Source organism: Manihot esculenta, chromosome 11 (genome assembly GCF_001659605.2).
Source record: "Manihot esculenta cultivar AM560-2 chromosome 11, M.esculenta_v8, whole genome shotgun sequence".
Lineage (NCBI taxonomy): Eukaryota > Viridiplantae > Streptophyta > Magnoliopsida > Malpighiales > Euphorbiaceae > Manihot > Manihot esculenta.
This window is the reverse complement of record NC_035171.2, coordinates 29,037,962-29,057,990: the sequence shown is the minus strand read 5'-3', so window position 1 is coordinate 29,057,990 and position 20,029 is coordinate 29,037,962. Positions and strand designations below refer to the sequence as shown.

The window sequence follows — 20,029 nt, the reverse complement described above, 5'->3', positions numbered from 1 at the left end:
AGATCAATAGGCTAATAAGGGACAATACTCTTTGAAAGTTCGCCAAAAAGGATAGGGAAGAGAGGAGATCTGAACCCGAGGCAGCAACTCCTGAAATCAACCCTGACTGGAAGCTTGTGGGGATTATTCATGTAATTGCAGAAGGGCCTAGTAATAATCAGGGAAAATAAGCAAATCAAATATGTAACAGCCAGTCTAATAAGTTTGGCGAAAATCGAAAAAGGACTATTTAGGATTTTGAAGGTTCTTCACATAGGCTCTTGGTCTTATAGGTTGACCAAATTAGATGGCCGAGTCATGAAATATTTGTAATATTAAGGGAATTTTATTAATAATGGTTAACGAGGTTTTTTTTTTCATGTGTTATATTCTTCAGTGATAAAGAACAATGGGGTTGCCTTCTTCCAAAAAGATTAAGAGGCATTCATGACAGATCACAATGGGGTTTTGCCAGGGCAGAAGACCGGACGTTGGTCCCACTTATCAAAGCATTCATGTTACACCACAAAGCGGATTTTATCAGGCCAAAAGACCAGACGTCGGTCCCATTAATTAAGACATTCATACCAGGCCACAAGGCGGGTTCCGCCAGGCCAGAAGACTGTCGTTGGTCCCAGTTGTCAAGGCATTCATGCCATATCATAAGGCGAATTCTGCTAGGCCAGAAAACCATCGTTGGTCCCACTTATCAAGGCATTCATGCTAGGCCACAAGGTGGGTTCTACCAAGCCAGAAGACCGGGCATCGATCCCATTAATCAAAGTATTCATACTAGATCACAAGGCAAGTTTTGCTAAGCCAGAAGATCGAGTGTCGGTCCCACTAATCAAAACATTCATACAAGGTCACAAGGGAAGTTCCTCTAAACTAAAAGATCGAGTATTAATCTCACTTATCAAGACATTCATGCCATATCATAAGGCGGGTTCTGCCAGGTTGAGATACCGAACGTTGGTTTCACTTATCATTATAATATTATTTTATCAATTTTAAATGCCTTTTAAAATATCGCTCTAAATCATTTTATATTTGAATTAAAGTCTTCGTGATATGAATATCATAAAAATTTTGTAATTTTTTGTGATTTTTTTTTCATAATTTATTCAAACAAGCGATTTTATAATATTTTGAATCTAAATAAAAATAGGCTTATATAACTATTGACTTTTTTTAGTAGGGGAAGGGGCAATAAAGACTAAAATCTGGAGTCCCTAGAGGATTATATATGAATTTAACCATTGAACCAAATCAGACCTTAATTGATTATTTATACTTTAATGACTAGAATAGGTATTTGGACTTTAATGAAAAATTCAGGGGCTGATTTGAACTTTTGTGCGCATTCACGTGCGGGAGAGTCCAAAAGTCCGTATCGGTGCACTAGCGCTCAATGCTTATGCCCTCTCGATTGGTCCTCCGCCAGCCAAAGCTGGTACATGCATGGCAATGGAGTAACAACTAACAATGACACAGAGAGAGAGAGAGAGAGAGACGAGAGACGAGAGCAAACGAACAAGTGAAAAGGAAGCTGCATAGAGGAAGACGATTTCTGTGATTCTTTCAACAGAGGCAGCTCCACCAATGACCATTTCGCAGAAATTGCTTCCAATAAGGACTAATCTCATTCTTGAGGTGCCATTTTTGAGATTCTAAGTGGAGGTTGGCTGATTATGGAACACATTCTTCTTCCATGTCCTTCTTCCATCAATCATCTCCTACCTCATTCTCGTAAAATTCATAATATCCCTCTTTGCAATTCAAAAAGTTTCATGACAATTGCAATTTTTATTGTTACGGTCGATCACATTTTCGCGAATTCTTGTAATTTAACTAGCAAATTGGGTGTTAAGAGTCTGATACCGTTAATTTGCGTCTGAAAAGGAGCAGCGGTTGCAACCTGTCGCAAGCGCTTCGTTGTAAGCTGACAAAGGGCCTAAGCGGCGTCGTTTCTTCTCTCACATTCTCCTGAACTGGGATTTTCTCGTCTTCGACAAGTAATGTACTTCTCAGTATGGTCCTTCGGTTTTTAATGCTGTTTGAAAATTTTGATTCTACACTGCTAAAGTGGCCTTATTCATAGGAGGAATCAAATAGCTTGAAGTATATAGAATGCATGACCATACTGCTTCTATCAATCTGGAATTATAAAAGAATTCTCTTTTAGATTAAATGTAAGCCTGTTTTGTGTCCTTGACAGTGTGCATTAATGGTGTTTGCTAAAGAAAGGTTAGTATTTATGATGAACTAAAAGGGAAAAAAAATAATAATAAAAAGAAGTCCAGAGTTTAAGGACTTTGTTAACTTTTAAAGGTTTACAATCACATTGAATAAACAATGCTAGTTTGAGGCTATATCTAGACTTATACCAAATCAAAGTCAGTATTCTCTTGCTTTACTTAACCTCTTAACCTATTGCAAATTCCTAGCTTAGCCTTTTCTACATCAATCCTAAAACAGTAAATTGCTGCTGGTCCTGAAAGCCTGCAATCCTAACATTTTCAACCCTTTCATTAACGAATGCTAATAATCTTTAGCTGCCTTCACAAATGATAAACTTTGAAATCTACCCAGCAATAACCCACCGCACTATGCAAAAAAACCTACTCTACTCTATATTACATTACAAAACCTTGTACAGAAAATTTGAAATTAAGAATTGGTTGCCCTGAGTGTTTATTGTACAGTATTATATCTTGTAATTTATGATAAGTAGAAATGCTAATGATAGTCACTTTTTTAAGTGATTTTATAACTCTCTATTCTATTGGTTGAAAAGTGTTTATAATATTCATTATTATTCTCTCTTTTAATTAATCATTAATTATTATACTCTTCAATCAATAAAATGGAGAGTGTTAAACAATCATTTGAAAAAGTAACTCGCAAGCGTTCGTCTTATGACAAGTATCCAATGTTTTAAATTTTGAACAGTTTAAATTGTGTTTCAGCGTGGAGAGGGGATATCAACAAAAGAATTACTGAAACCTGGACACTCAGGACCATCTGTGAATCTTTTGTAATATATATCCTTCAAGTTAATCTTTTATTTTGTGTTTGCCTGTTTGTAGCAGTCACAGATATGGAAATAATTGATTTTCTTTTGAATAAATACATATAGTGTAAATTAATTTTTAATGAAACTGAGAGTGAAGTCTCTTACTGCTTTTCTAAGATTGCTAAACATAATCTGACACAATTCTCATCCTTGAGCATTTGAGGCACAATTATGTTATGCCATGGAAGTGTCAAGCTGTAATATATCAGGGTAAAAACTGGTTCATTTTGCCTTGCAGTACCCGTTTTCTTTTTACTCAAAAAGCTCATAGAGTTACTACGTTGCTCATGGGAATTTTATCTATGATAACTTTCAACATTCTTTCTATTCTGATTAGATATTAAACATTGTAACATCTCCTTGCTATCAGTTTTTAATTTTCCAATTGACTTCTCTAGAAATACTAACTTTTACTTTGTTAGGAAGGAATTGCATGTAGATTTCCTCCATCAGAGGACAGAGACAAGTTACCAGAATTAATTGTAGAACTTTGACTTTTTGGTGGTACACTAACAGAAGAGGGAAGTGTATCCTTAGTATGCATTAATTGATTCTGAGAAATGTACAGACAAACATGATCAATATTTGAAAATTCTTGGAGTCGCTTTGAATTATAATGAAAAGATAGCATTTGTTACTATTTGCTTCTGTAATATTCTTACGTGGTAAGAAATGAGAGCTGTCAATTCCATGCTTACCTTCTTATTCTTATTTGTTCTTTCTCTCTCTCCCCTCTCTCCTTTTTTTTTTTTTTTTTGATTGAAGGATTGGGGTGGGAGGAGGAGACACAGGGAATAGGAGTCATCTTAATCACAAGGCCATTGAGAAGGGCTTTGAGTATTTTGAGAGTCAATGGTAGCTTCCTTATTTGTGTCCATGGGGAACTTTTGTTCTCCCACATTTAAGCTTTCGTTTTGCTTGTATTTAAGTGTGAATGATGCTTTTGGAACTTATTTGCAGTTAGGATCTATTTTTCAGTAAATGCAGTAAAGCTGCTTAAACATGCAGATCCTGTTTTGTATGCTACAATAACTGACCAAAGCTCATCCATGGTGTTGCAGGTATATAAACTTATCTCCATTGTTCTGAATTCTTTACTGCATGTTGTAAGGTCATATAAGGGGATAAGAATATTGGCTATTTCACTATTTCAGGACATTCAACTATCCTACAAGTGCCTTGACCAAAATATGTAACTGGTAAAACAAAATTGGTAAACTTGCTAATCAGTTTTGGAAAATTTTCCTGAGATCTGCTCTTCCCTTAGTGTTATAGATTGTGTTGATACAATTTCTAAACAACAAATACATGAGATGGACTTCTTGCAAGTCATTGTTGCAGTTTGAAATAAAGGGCTCATCATTTACTTGCCATACAGCTATCGAAACTTATGCATGCTTAGCACTCATCTAATACAAGCACTTTTCTTTTAAATGCAGAATGAATTATAATGCCAAGAAATTATTAATTTTCATCACGTCTAGTGTAGAGGATGCCTGTCATTAATGCTCAACAGCTACTTTTGCAGAAGAGACTGATGATCCACTTCTGAGCATCTACCTTCTGTATCCTCTCATACCCTTCTGTTTCTTGAAACATAGTACTGACAGATGTTATCACATGAGGTATAAGGAAGGTTAGTACAAGAAAAAAAAGTTTAAGTGAAAAATAAAACAAGTATAAGGACTTGATCTCAGCTTTTAAAGCTTATTAACATTAAAAAGCATGGCTAGTTTGAGGGCTAAATCTAGACTTGTTCTAAATTTTCTTCTTTTCTTGTTTTATTACCCCTAATAATTGAACATTCAAAAACCTAATCCTTATGTAATTACCTAACCTTTTCTCAGCAATTGGTCCATCATATTTAATCCTAAATCTACTAACTTCTCATTGTCCCTGAAAACTTGCATTCCATATCTTCATTTCCTGCATGTAATGCAGCCCAAGCAAAGAACATCTTTACTCAATTTTATTCACTAATGCTAATATCTTTATGCAAGTTATGAATTCAAGCCAGAACGCCATAATTTTCTTACTCTGCATTACAAAATGATGATTATTCATGAGTGGTAAGAAATAATTTGACATAAATTTGTTCTTACCTCTGTTTACAGATGGTTTTAGGTGACAAACTTGAGTGGAAGGCATTAAATACACAGGAGTTGATGTTACTAGTTAAACTTTGAGTCATTTTTAAAAGACAATGCTTTTTAGTATACCATCCTTGCACTTGAGAAGTTCAAATTTCAGTATCATGAGTATCAAATATGTGAAAAATATTACAGATGAATATGATTCTAAAATGAAATAGGTAACACCAAACCACCTTTTTCATGGACATTCAAGAGAGAATGACAATGATCAAGGATCAAGTATGTACTTCTAATTTCTATGTTATTTTCCCTGCTAAACACCACAAATATTTGTTCTATTTGGTTAGTTGATCCTGTTTGACAGAACTCATATTGCATTTTTATTACAATTGGTTAGCAAACATCCTCTTCCTTTTTAAAGCAAATTTTATGTTGTTTTGTGTTTTCAGCATGCATCCCTATGCAACAAAATCTGTATGCTAATAGTTAAGCTTACAACTTCCTTGGGGGATAAACCCTCAGTATTGACATGTCAAGATGTAGCACTTGATGTTAAAATTCTTAACGTCTCATCATCAAATGGTGACTTTTCTTGTTACTGAATGAGGCTATAATCACTTAATGTTCCCCACTTATTTTGCCTCATTAATTAGTTAATGGAGACACTTTGAAGCTTATCCTTAGTATTTCTACTTGCTTTTCTTGTCTCTTTTGTGTATTTTCCTGTACGCCAGGTGTCCGCTTTGGATATTTGTAATTAATATCAGCTAACAAATGTGCTTTTCTTTTTCCTTTTTATCCATCAGTATTATGCACAAAAGTATTCATCTTTTTCTTTATCCTAATTTGTAACCGGTGTATCCTATTTTTCAATTATTATCATTTTCTTTCCATTTGATTGATATCCTGCTTTTAATATCATTCACTTGATTCTGACTTTCTAGAATTGTTTAGTTGATACGGGCTCATCTCATGACGCCAAGATTATTATTTCTCATTTTTATGTGAATATATTAATGGGCTTTTTTTTTGGGGGGGGGGGGGTGTTTTACTTCTTCTGTTGTATGAATCCTTTGCTAAATTAAATTATTTGTCCTCCATATACTTCCAATTTCTTCTCACAGTAACTGAAAAGTGTAAATACAAATTTATGGATTGAGCATAGAGTACTATAATATTAGGATCGCCCTTATGGCTGACTACCAGTCTACCTTAGAGACAGATGGACCGATATGTATGTGATTGTGTCAAACTGTATATTTTAACTAAAGGCATCTAGCTCAGGAAGTGGAACAGAAGTCGGTCATTGATTAACCTCATAAATCAATCTAGTATATCAAGAAATTTGTTACCCTTCCAATCCTTTTAAATCACCAACAACCAAATATATAACGAAAGAAGTTATCATGTCTCACTAAGTGTTTCAATTATGGTTCTTCAGTTTCCATTTGGTATCATTAGTTTTTGACTGATAAGTCTGATATACATCAAAATAAGAGATCGTGAGGAACAGTAGACTTCTAACATATTCCTTTGTCTATATGCAGACATTATATAATGATTTTTCGTTTGTGGAATAAACTGTTGCGCAGATTTTGACAATTTAAACTCTTGAAATTCTCCAATGGAGAGTAATCTTGTCATCATATTAGTGGCCTACACTATGAATGTTGCTGCACTTGCGTAGTGTTCAAGATTCTTGCTGCTTTTTTTGTCCGTCTTTTGCGGTTGTCTTGAAAGGGTTGTTATGTGAATATGGGCTATCTGTCATCAAATCTAAATGTGACAAAATTTTGCAATCAACTTGGACTTCCAAGTTTATTGCGTCAATCAACACTTGAGCCGAAAGAAATGGTTCAGTGCATTTGTTCTTCATGCTATTGATATATTTTCCTACTTGAAATGTTTTCTTCAACTACACTTCATTGTCATAGTGGGTTCACATTCACATAGTGGAAGCTACATATTATTGAAAACTACCTGTCGATGATGGCAGGTGTTTATTTTTTAAAATATCCCCTTCAAATATACCTTTTTGAGGGTTAAACTTCAAACTAGTTAATGAAACCCTCAAAGATTATTATTGTTTCTTTAGTTCATGGTGGGAGCTATACATTATTTGAAAAGTACCTTACTGTGATGAAGGCATGTGCTTATTTCTGCAGATATCACCTTCAAGTGCGCTTTTTGGATGGAAAGTCCAAAACTAAAATAGTTGTTGAACCTGTCAGAAAAGATCTGTTTTCCCTGTTTAAAGAAACATAAAGTTATTATTCTTTGATCCCTGAAGTATACATCAAAATGCATCTAGTTTTTATTAGAGAATGTAAAGTTGTTGTATTACATCATGGTTAGTATAAAAATTCATTTGAAGGAATGAATATATGCCAACAGTTGACATTTGCATCCTTGTCTTCTACCTAATACCCACAAGCTGAAAAAGTGTGTTGCACTCAAAAGAAGAATTTTTTTTTATTCTACTTCTTAGTTTCCACAACTAAATTTTATTTTTCAAAGAACTATATTTTATCTTCTGAAGAAAAAAAAAAGTCAAGATAGTTGTGAGAGGTATTCATGATATCACAAAATAGGAAATGAAAATGATTGAAATAGAATATACATTGGAAGAAGCATTAGCAATGAGATGTTTTGTAATGCTTAGTTTGGCAGGTAGGTGTACTCTTCTTGTGTTAAGATAAAGAAACTAAGGAAACCTTTTCAGATGGTTCTGAAGCTAGCTTTCAGCAGTTATACAGTTGAGAAGTTTAGTTAACTTGTGGCCCCAGAAATCCTTATTCTCAAAATTAGGTGACTAGGCATCCTTTCACACCATATCAACTAGGGAATTGTCCAACCTTTTTCATCCAAACCTCAAACAGAAAAGGACTTTATCCGACGGATCTGCTATGACTATGAAGATTACTTGTCTTTTGTATTTGCCTTAGTATAAGCTTTCCACCAATTAGATGTTAATTAGCAACAACATTAATTCTCTCCACCAATTAGATTAAGTTAAGCATCTTTGATTTGAATATGATCACTAGACTCATACCAGTGACTAGTCGTAGGCAGTTCAAACAAATGGCAATACCTTGTCAATGGTCATATTCTGGTGATCAAATGGGAAGGGTATGTGTCCCAAGAAATAGAAAAAGAAAATAATCTAAATACAAGTTGTACTATTTTTTCTATTGTTTTACTTTTCTTTTGGCATTGAACAGCGGCTAAGAGACTGATGCAACAAGAAATTGTAGAGCCTGGGCTGAAGTTGTTATCAATGCACACGTGCAGAAGAAATTGAAGAGCAAAACTAAGTCTTGGTTGGGAATGAAAAAAATCTGTGAAGGCTACAGGAGTAGGTAAAACAGGTGAACTGTGAACAGTAAAGAAGCTGGTCCATCTGTGATTGTTAACCTATATTTATTAAATACAATTTATTTCTTCACAGGTTTACTGGAATCTGCTAATCTGCTAGAGGTGGAGATTGCCATTTGCCATTAGCCATTGCAGGGATTGCATTTAAAATTGTTGAGATTATGAAGGTCAGAAATAAGAGAGAGAGAGAGAGAGTTGTTAAGAGTGGAAGAAAAGGGCTGAGAGGTAGCAGTGAGAGTAACCAATCAGTTGGGAAATGGTGGGTGTAAGATGGGAGATGGCTTTCCCTCGCTGTTTCAACAAGCAATTTCTCCTACTTGGAGAATGGTAGGCCAACGGTCAAAAGAAGACGCGCCATCTCTGCTATCTCCTTTTTTTTTTCTTTTCTTTTCTTTTCTTTTCTTTTTAATAATTCTTTTGTTTTTAATTTTATATATTTTACAGAAAACATATTTCTCTGAAGATATGTGATTTTTTCCTCTGGCTTATGTTTCTGTTTGCCATACTTTACGAGCTAATTTCATATACGAAAAGTTGACATTATTTATTTATTTATTTTAAATGTTATTCATGCAGGACCAGAAGGAAATGCCGACAGTTTTCTCTTTTTTAAAAAGTCGGACTGGGGACTCAAATATAGATTTATCTGCATTATGCCTTTAATTTAAGGTAAAGGTGAGAAAAATAAGGTTATGTAAGTGCTGGATTTTTCATTTTTAACTGTCGGGTTATGAATTGAAATTTAATTAAAAAGATAATTGAATTTTGATATTAACATAACTTTGTAATAATCCTTTATTATGTTAAGAAAATTTTTAAGGTGATTTGCAATTTAAAGTCATCTTATATATATATATATATATATATATATATATATGAAAAGTATTTTTGGACTTGTAATTTGTTTTTTAACTTATATTTAAAAGGATATAACATTATTTAATATTGTCTAATTTGAGTTAAAGAATATTTAATTAGTTGAACTAATATTGTTAAAGGTTATGTCTTTTTCTCTTGCTAATGAATCAAAACAAAAATACTTGTTTTACAAGAGACAAAATTCTTAAATCCAAACTTAAAAAAGTGTTACGTTTGGTTTTTTTAATAAAAAAAATTATTAGATAAATATGATGGACTTTAATGAATAAAGAACATTTCAAAAATAAAAAAGAAATGAGGAATTTCTGTTTAAATAATTTTATTCAGACGGAAATTAAATTTATAGAGAATATTTTGTTTTAATAAAATATATAAATCTTAAATTGGTCTCACCCATCACACCTTAGCTGCAACTAAAATAATATTCTTTTTGTGTCATAATTTTTATTAATTTTATTTTTTTATATATTAAAAATATAATTTTTTATTAATTTTTTAATTATATCATTTAAAAATATTAAATTTTATTAAATATTAAAAAATATTTTAAATACTTATTTAAAAAATACAATAACTAATAAGAGATTTTTTTAAAATGATATAAAATTAAAAAGAATTATAATAATTTTTTATATGTTATTGTGAAAATAAATTTTTAGAATAATTTAAAAATAAAAATAAACACAAATTATAAGACTGACTGAAGAAATAAATTTCATGGACCAAACATCCCCTTACCAAAATGAGAAAACTTTTCAAAGAAGGTTAAAATACAAGGTTACGGTAACAAATTAGTTTTGCAGCCGCCGGGCCTTTTGACAAAGTTGGTTTAACTAATATTAGTCCTTTTTTTTAAAAAAAAAAAATTACTATTTATTCTCTTATTTTTAAAAAATATATTTTAAAAATTTATTAATTAATTTTTTTATTAATTTTAATCATTAAAAATAGAAAATTTTAAAATAAAAATTAATTAATAAATATTTTTACAAAATAAAAAAATCAACTAATAATTTTTTATACTAAAGAAATTAAATAGTAAAACACTTAATAATTAAAATTAATAAAATAATTAATTAATAGATTTTTTAATATTTTAATATATTTTTTAAAATTAAATAATTAATTAATAAATTTTATCATAAACTAAATAATAATTATTTTATAAAAAAATATAAAATCAAACATAATTAATGAGTTATATAATAGCAAATAGCTTTTTTTTCTCGGTCAAATTGAATATTTTAAAAATAAAAAATAAAAAAAATTTTAAATGCGAATTTAAAATTTAGTAGTTAGTGTTCAATAAATACAATACTACTCTTCCAAGCTGCTATATTTCCATTTTAGATTATCAAAGAAATCTTTTTCAATAATGTTATTTGTAGAAATTTTTTTATTTATATATATATATATATATATAAAAAAGAAAAGTTTACATATCAAAAGTTATTGGAGAGATAGGTCTTATAAATCATTATTTGCACTTGCAATCCAAAGTATCCGATAAAAATAATCGATGATCCGCATTATATTTTTGAAAATTAAATAATTAATATGAATATTTAAAATTAAAAAATAACTAAATAATGCATATAATTAAAATTATATAAATTAAAATTTCTTTATAAAAAAAATAAAAATTTTAATGAGTAAAAGTGTGATTTAATCGAATTGTTTTGAAATAAAGAGAAATTAATAAATTTTTAAAAAATTCACTAAATTAATAATAATTTTCGTTTGAGAGATTTATTATTTAGTCTCTCGGTATTGTCATTATTAAGAAATTAATTTTTATATTTTTAAAAATATATTAAAATATATTTATATTTTCTCAAATTGTTAAAATGTACATATTATTTTCTATATTAACAAAATAGTCTTTTCTACTTCTCCTAAAAAAATAAATAATAATGAAAAAGAAAAAAATAAAGGAGAAGAAGAAGAACCGCCTCATTCTTCTCCTCAAGAATTGAAAAGGAATTGAAGAAGAATAAAAAAACAAACATTGAAGAAGAAGACAAAGAATTGAAGAAGAAGAAAGAGAAAACAAGAGTAATTTAATTTTTTACTATATTTTTAGAAAGTGATTATTTCGTCGAACTAGAAAAATTTAAAAATATTTTAATAAATTTTAAAAAATACAGATATTTTCTAGTTAATAATAGTAATAACCAGTCAATAATAGTAATACCTAAAAACTAAATAATAAATCTATCTGTCTTTTAATATTTTTTTTTTAATACTAAACTACTATCTTTAAATTTTTTAGAGTGGCATTCAAAATCATATGACTGATTTTTATTGCATAAACTGGAGTTAAGAAGTTGTACCTAATATAATTACCATTCACTAAAGCTTTGTTATTTATATATACTAACTTAAAAGCTTCACCAATATGCAAATTAACAAAAATTAATAAATTTTAGGTTAAATATATATTTTTATACTCCTTTTCTACCATAATTTTTATTCACTTTATTTTTAAAATATATTAAAAAATATTTTTTTTTTATTTTTTAATTATACCATTTTAAAACATTAAATTTTATTAAATATTAAGAAAAAATTTAAGAGATTTTTTTAAATAAAAAAATAAATAAAATTATAATAATTAATTTATATATTAATATAATATAAAAAAATATACAATAATTTTGAAATAATAAAAAAAATATTAATAAAAATTATGAAATAAAAAGAGTATAAAAAATTAATTAACAGCATGATTTTTTGTCGCTAACTTCTACCATTTATAAAAACATAATTATTTAATCTTAAATTACATAAAATAATTATTTAATTCTTAAATTTTATAAAATATATTTATTTAATTATTTTGATAACAATATAATTATTTAATTATTTAAAAATACAGAACGCATCTAAATCATATATGCATATAGATATTAAATAGTTTTATTTTTATAAAAATTAAATGTTAAAAAGTAAAAAAAAAATTCATTATGCTAACTGATTTTTAGATAAATATTGGGAATTAAATTATATATAAACCTAAATTTTTTTACTAATAATACTCTCCACCTATAAATTACTCTATTACTAAATTATCTATAAAAATAATAAATTTTATGAAAAACGTATTAAAAATAAATATTATAAAACTGAAGGATTAATATATTAATGCAATTAATATTATATAATATTAAGAGATTTGCATATAATATATTAATGTAATTTAAGATGGATAATATTTTTTTAAAAAAATAATAAACACAATATATCAAGAGGAATTTTAAATGTAATTTTTATATGTTTATTAATTTTGTTATTAATTATTAATTAATTATAATAATTTCATTATAATTGAAAATATATTTATTATACATGATATTTATTAATTCCATGGTTGGAATGTGAAAGATAAATTCAAATTACAAATCCTAACATTACACAAAAATTTACTAATCAGTTATTTCATGAATATTTTAAATTTTTTATGATATTTAATAGTTAAAATTAATGGAAAAATTAATTAGTAAATTTTTAAAAATATTTTAATATATTTTTTAAAATTAAAAAAATAATTAAAATTTTTTTTATATTATAAAAATTAAATAATATTTTTTTATATAAACAATTAAATGAGTTCTTCACGCGGAATTTGAATACGTGCATTTAACCTTTTTCACGGTCATGATTATTGATATTTTGACAATATAAATGACAAAAATATTAATTTAATTATTAAATTATGTGCTAATTAATATTGGACCCACAAAAACGTTTTCATCATTCTTTTCTGTCTTATTGTTGATTTTTCATATTTATCACGAGTTTATAAAATTAATAAAACTCATACAAATTTTTTCAATATGCAATCCCCCTTTTATATTTTAAAAAATAATAATAAAAATAAATAAATTTTAATTAGTATCTTATAACTAATTTTTCTTATTGATGTGTGAATTCTAACGATTATTTAATTTAACCGTATTTTATAAATTATATATAAATGTTACTATAACGAAAAAAATGACAGTTAGACACGTGGAGCACTTGAGCAATTCTGAAAATAAAATTAATTTTATATTTTAGTCTTACAATTCTAAATCCGTGCGTCTACCCTTTAATAACTGTTATAAATTGAAAGTAATCTTATAAATATATATATTTTTTTAAATAGAGATTCACCATTAAAAAAAGTAAATTTTAAAATTTTTTAAATTTATTTAAATATACTTATCATTAAATTAAATTTGAATGTTACCTCAAACTCTAAGAATTTGAGCCGATTTGCCGATTTCTTCCTTCTTGTAATATATTTTCTTTTAGTTTTTGCAAGGTGTGAACGTGAGACTCCTACATGCAATACATCAATTACTTAAATATTTTTTAACTCAATAATTAACATATGACGTTATGATTATTTGATGGAGATGAATAAATATAAAGTTGACATTTTACATTCATGCATATGGTATATATATATAGAGTAGGAGATTTAATTTAAATGCACCGAAGAAAAATTTCATCTCTCGAATAATTTAATTAATAAAATTAACAACAGAAATGGAAGGAAATTTAAAGTATTCTAAATGCATTGTATTTTTTATAATTATTCATCCGTGACTTTATTCGCTTCACTTTATTCGCTTCACAATAACAATATATTTTATGTTTTAAAATTTAAAAAAAATAGAATTTTACAGAGTATGTGTAAACTTAGTATGAGAGAACACGTATTTTTTATTTATTCTTTTTTTTTTATTATTATTTAGTGACATATAATAGTCATTCTGTTATAGTGCCATCTATTCTTATCACACAGTTTCGTACGTATGGATGTACCTGTTAGCCCATGCTCGTCAAGCGGCCATTTAATTCTCCTACAGCGTAGATGCTGATAAGGCCGGAGTGTAATCAAGCTTGTTCTCTTACTCTTTCTCACATCATTGGTGCTAGAGTCTCCTCTGGAGTTTAGGCCTTGAGTCAGTCTAGCCTGCTTCAATCACGGACTGGATAGAGCGCACTGAATTTTAAACCTGTTTTTTTTTTTTTTAATCCGATCTCAATTCGAATATAAAAAATCTGACGATGATCGATTTTAAATTGAGTTTGTCATCAATTTTTACAATAAAAGATGCATTACATGTAGTATGATTAATTAATAATTATTTAAAAAATTTTTAAAATATTTTTATATTATTTTTAAAAATTAAAAAATTAATTAATGAATTTTTATATATTATTAAGAATAAATAACAAATTTTAAAAAAGAAAGAAATCTCCGGTGTCTGACTATATATATATATAAATTAGCAGTCTGTTAAACGATGGATGAATGTCTGAGCTGAGTCCTCCACGTCCACTTTTCTTGTAATTAAAACTGTAGATATTGTTAGGTCCGATAGCTGATCATAAACCTAAACACCCCATTTTTAATTTCTTATTTAGTCTTAGCAAATTTACCAACCTCTTCTCCATTAACCCAACTCTTAACTATATTCTTACATTTTTTGGATAAGGTTTGTGTTAGCAGCCAAGCTAATTAATATCATCAACCACATCATTTCTAATTTAACAAAATTACACTAATTAATTCCAAACTTTCATAAATTCTCTCTCTTTTATAACTACTTTTCATATGTTTCAGTCTCCACATGTAGAAATTTCTGAACTGAATTTAATTTTAAATGATTGTAAATCTTTATTAAACTCTAAAATTGATATTTCTGTTAGATGTGTTCGTCTTCGTATCACTCTAACTAGTCATATTTTGGCTAGAGAATCTATTAGACATGATCGCCTCTCTGTTTAGAATGATATCTCTTTTTATTTGATAGAATCTTATTAATACAACCAGTAATTTTACTTTAAAAAAATTACTATAAAATTTACTGATTAAATTATTAAAAAATTATCATCGTAATAAATTATCGATAATTTATGGACTATATATTTAAAATATCGATTTTTTTTAATGAGAAGTCATAATTATATATATATTTAACATTTTTAATAGTATCATTAGGATAAAATGTTCTAATTAAATATTTATTCTATTTGTAAAAATCGATTTTTCAATGGTTGGATCTTAATATCTTCGTAGGTTTAATAATTAATTATTGAGAAGAATATAATGAATAAAAGAAATGAGCTAGGTGGGTTATAAGTAGACGTTGTAGGTTAGAAACTTGGGAATAAGACGTTGAAAGCAGAACGGAATTCACCCCACCAAGCAACCTCTCTCTCTCTCTCTCTCTCTCTCAGAGATTACACACACAGAGATTACTTATAAGGGTTTGTTAGCCTAGACGTTTGCATCAATCTCTGGTAGAGAGAGACCTCTTTGTTTAAGCCTTCCTCGCCAGCTTTTCCCTTCCTTTGCCTTTCAATCTCTAACGAAACACACATCTCCTTATATATCTCTCCTTTCTCTGTCTCCTTTCTCATCATCGTCTTCTTCTTCTGCTTCTTCTGCTTCTTGTTCTTCGGCTGTTTTGCCTTCCACAAGTTATTTTACTCTCTACCCACTTCAACCCATGTCTTCTTTTCTATGATTATTGAGAGTTTGATTGCTATCTCTTTGATTTATTTGGATTCTTCAACTAGCTAGACAGCTAGGGTTTTCCACTACTGCTACTGTTTTATTTGGATATACAGATATTAAAGTCTTCTTCTTTAATTAGAAACTCATCAGATGTGTACCAGAGGTCACTGGAGGCCAGCTGAAGATGAAAAGCTTCGGGAGCTGGTCGAACGATATGGTCCTCATAACTGGAACGCCATAGCTGAAAAGCTTCAAGGAAGATCAGGTGAACATTAAATTTACCAAACTTTCTTTCTTTCTTTTTTATGATTTAAGGAATATATGTCCATGCTTGTAGAAAAAGAAACAAATTAAGGAAGCTGATGCATGAGTGTGACTAATAACAAACACAAATAATTATCAGGGAAGAGCTGTAGGTTGAGATGGTTTAATCAGCTAGATCCAAGAATCAATAGAAGCCCTTTTACAGAAGAAGAAGAAGAGAGGCTTCTTGCATCTCATCGGATTCATGGGAATAGATGGGCTGTTATTGCAAGGCTTTTCCCTGGTCGGACTGATAATGCTGTGAAGAATCACTGGCATGTTATTATGGCGAGAAAATGCAGAGAAAGATCCAGACTTCAAGCTAAAAGAGCTGCTCAAAATTTAGTTAACGATCATAAGCTTTCATCTTCTTCTTCATCCTCCAAACAAGATCGTGTGTTGTTCAATTCTGAAACTGGAAATAATCTTGCTTCTTTTATCGATAAATACTACTGCGATAGATATTACAATCAGTATCCTTTCCCTCACAACTATCTTCTGCGGCCCTTTTGCCAAGCCAGTGAAAATAATCCAAGTCTCTGTGAAGGTATTAATGGTTTTATTTCTTGTTGAAATAATCAATTTTTGTTTATATATATATAAAATCTCATGAGTTTTCTCTTAACTATACTGTTAAACTCATTTTGTTATATTCCATATCTTTGAAAAATATTTTCTATAATATTAAAATTATTTTTAACTTTCTCTGAAAAATGTTCTAAATTATTCTGCATTCTTTTGCACAAATATTCTAAAAATATATAAAATACTCTGCATTTTTTAAATCTTTTGTACTATTAAGTTTTAATCCAATAATATTGAAATTATTTCCTGTTAATGTTATAAGATCTGAATAAAAAAAATAATTTACATTATGTGGAAAATTAATATTTTTAATAATAGACATGGTGATTTGTCCACTGATTTTCTTTTGCATGTTTCATTGGCTATTACATAAAAATAAACTGCAGGCAAAAAGCAGGCCATAGAGTTTTATGATTTTCTGCAAGTGAACACAGACTCTAGCAGAAGTGAAGTAATAGACAATGCCAAAAGGGATGATGAGGAAGTAGATCAACAAGCCATGGAACAGCAGAGAAAAGCTGGTTTGCAATTCATTGATTTTTTGTCGGTCGGGAAGTACTCTTCATAACAAAAGCTCGTCTTCAGATGAAGAAATTGCCTACATGGAATAGCGGCGATAGGATTTAAATTCTCGTCGCGACGATGATGATGGTGAAGAATTAACCTTAGATATATACATTGTCAGCAAACAAAACTAATTTAAGGAATATATACATATGTACATGTAGGTAAGCATGCAGAATTTGTATGCAGAGGTATAGAAAGCAAAGCAAAGCAAAGCAAAAGCTTCATGTGCAAGATGTTAATGTGAAACTCATATATACGATTAAGGCTCAAATCCTCCGATTCTACCATTTTAATTTATTGGTTTTCGTAATGAGTGTTTCGATTAATTTAAATTTATGTCGAATAGATTTACCGTGAAAGAAAATGCTTCTTCTTAGGATTTGAAATTCAAAATTATTAATTAAGAGATATAAAATACTCGTTTTATTTCATTTTATCCCTCCTTAAGTAATCTTTTTTTTTTTTTTGAATCAACTCCTTAAGTAATCTCTAAATATTTAACTATTTTTTATATTTCATTCCCTAGATAATCCACTGATATATTGGGGCATGAAACCGAGTTATCTCGTGCACTTATTGGAAGAGGTACACCACATGTTAAACAATTCCTTTTAAATATAATTATTTAATTTTTATAAAGTGATATATGATAACCGTCGGACATTTTTCACCGGCTATAAGACTTGATTTTAGAGAAGGATATGGGTCCAAAATCCATCAAGTCACAGACAGATAGGTCGGCCCAACATGGCATGATTCAAACCTGTGATGAGAGACAGACCAGACTGATTAGATGCGTGGGTCTACCCATAAAAAATCCAGCTTTGTGTTGTGACAAAAGATAAGAGAAGCAAGCCAATCACTTCGCAACCATGTCCACACGCGTCATGAGGAATTAAATGACTATCTGGCATGGAGGGGTGCTCTGACATGTCCATATATGCAGATCTGAGTGACAGAAAGAAGTGACACTTTAATAGATAGATAAACGGTTAAACGTTACTGGCAGACAAAAGAAAAAGAAATAAAAGGAAAGAAATATCTCTTTCCCTAGCCAAATTTACGGTACTATCAACTCTATTTTCTGAATTTCAGAATATTAATCTACAACAAAATTTATTTATTTATTATTGTTGAGTTCATTTCATATAAATTAATGATGTTATTTTATGTTTGCTATTATATATTTTATTTTAATTGAAATTTAAAATTAAAATCTAATAACTTTGTAATAATTAATATTATTAAATAGAAAAATTACTTCTAGATTCAGTACATCAAAATTAACATATACACGTTTCTATTTTAAAAATTCAACAGTTAAAACATTACCTTTTATTTTTATTTTGATAAAATTAAAATATATGGATTAAACCTTTTATTTTTGAAAAATTTAAAAATATAAGATTCAATTTTCTTAATTTCTTTCAGTTAAATTTGCAAACACAAATTTCATTTATTTAAAAACATTTCAATAAATATATATAAGGAAATTAATTTTGTATAGCCATATTGTGATGAAGGAAACTGAAAATTAATTTATTTAAAAAATAAGAAATATATTTATTGTTAAACTAAATTTTTAAAATTGAAATTTAATTAATGACAGAATTTTGGATATATAATTTTTAACGATCTTATACAACATTTGAATAATGTAAAGAAAGAAAATTGGTAAGAGCGTGACGTGATTCTTGATAATGAAGAGCATGATCTTGACAGGACTTATAACCACCCATTAATTTTAATATTTTATTATTAATACTTGGAAATTATTAAAAATTCTAAAAACCTAATAGATCTCTTTACATTCAACTCAAGTTAAAAAGCAGACTAAAAATTTTACTGAGACTCAGGCCTTTTTTTTTTTTATCAAAATCTGACCACAATCACAAAATTTAAATTTTATCAGAATAAAATTATTAATAAACTATTTAAAAAAATCGTTCGTTCCTGGAGTATTTCATATTTTCTTTAAATTTATTTTGGATATGCAAAAGTTAGAGATTTTAGATATGGATTAACATTTAGTCGATTCAGTTTAAAATTGAATTGAATCGAATAAATTAAAAATTAAAATTGTGTATTTATAAAAATTAAATCCAATCAATTTTTATAAAAAATTGAATCGAATAAAATTAATTTGATTTAATTTAATTCAGTTCAATTTGATCGGTTTAAATTTTTAATAATTTTTTATTTTTTATACTTTATTTTTAATATTTTAAAATTTAATTGAAATATTTTAATTTTAATATGATCTAATCTCACTATGTTATTGAAAATAATATACTATTATTACTAGTTGATTCGATTCGAATTTTTTAATTTTTTTTAATTAAAATTAAACTGAACCGAAATAACTGAAATTTTTGAAATTAAAATCCAAATTAAATGGAAATAAATAAAAAATTAAATTAAAATTTTAAATTATTTCAATTCAACCAATTTTTTTAATTTGAATAGAATACGAGTTGAAACTAATTTATCTACTAAATTTGGTATTTCTTGTTATTTTATAAATTTATTAGCAGCATCAATTATATTAAAATTAAATTATTAAATTAACCATTTTAATCCCACCCCACCATCAACGGTGCAAAATTTGTTATTTATCTCTGTTAATTAATTATTTTATTAATTTATAAATTATTGTGA

At 28.2% G+C, this 20,029-nt stretch overlaps 1 protein-coding gene and 1 long non-coding RNA gene across 7 annotated transcripts; both read left to right on the top strand.

Moving 5' to 3' along the window:
- Positions 1–1,355: 1,355 nt before the first annotated feature.
- Positions 1,356–9,273, top strand: LOC110626264. Of its 6 annotated transcripts, XR_006352448.1 has the most exons (8): positions 1,356–1,728; positions 1,882–1,994; positions 3,821–3,910; positions 4,016–4,116; positions 4,210–4,254; positions 4,495–8,516; positions 8,597–8,850; positions 9,100–9,273. It is a non-coding gene; the product is annotated as an uncharacterized LOC110626264 (long non-coding RNA). The 6 variants fall into 6 exon arrangements; XR_006352450.1 differs by having other exon boundaries at positions 1,356–1,659; positions 4,210–8,516; XR_006352449.1 differs by having other exon boundaries at positions 1,888–1,994; positions 4,210–8,516.
- A 6,301-nt stretch (positions 9,274–15,574) lies between these two features.
- Positions 15,575–17,677, top strand: LOC110626321 (transcription factor MYB52). The gene is made up of 3 exons (XM_021772145.2): positions 15,575–16,181; positions 16,320–16,766; positions 17,191–17,677. The coding sequence occupies exons 1-3, from the start codon at positions 16,067–16,069 to the stop codon at positions 17,370–17,372; spliced, it is 744 nt and encodes a 247-aa protein (XP_021627837.1). The 5' UTR covers positions 15,575–16,066; the 3' UTR covers positions 17,373–17,677.
- The last annotated feature ends 2,352 nt before the right edge of the window (positions 17,678–20,029 follow it).

Excerpts from the sequence above, each read along its gene's own strand:
- LOC110626321 (XM_021772145.2), top strand. The coding sequence starts at position 16,067 with ATGTGTACCAGAGGTCACTGGAGGCCAGCTGAAGATGAAAAGCTTCGG. Across the intron at positions 16,182-16,319 it reads AAAGCTTCAAGGAAGATCAG|GGAAGAGCTGTAGGTTGAGA; the intron begins GTGAACATTAAA and ends AATAATTATCAG. Across the intron at positions 16,767-17,190 it reads TAATCCAAGTCTCTGTGAAG|GCAAAAAGCAGGCCATAGAG; the intron begins GTATTAATGGTT and ends AATAAACTGCAG.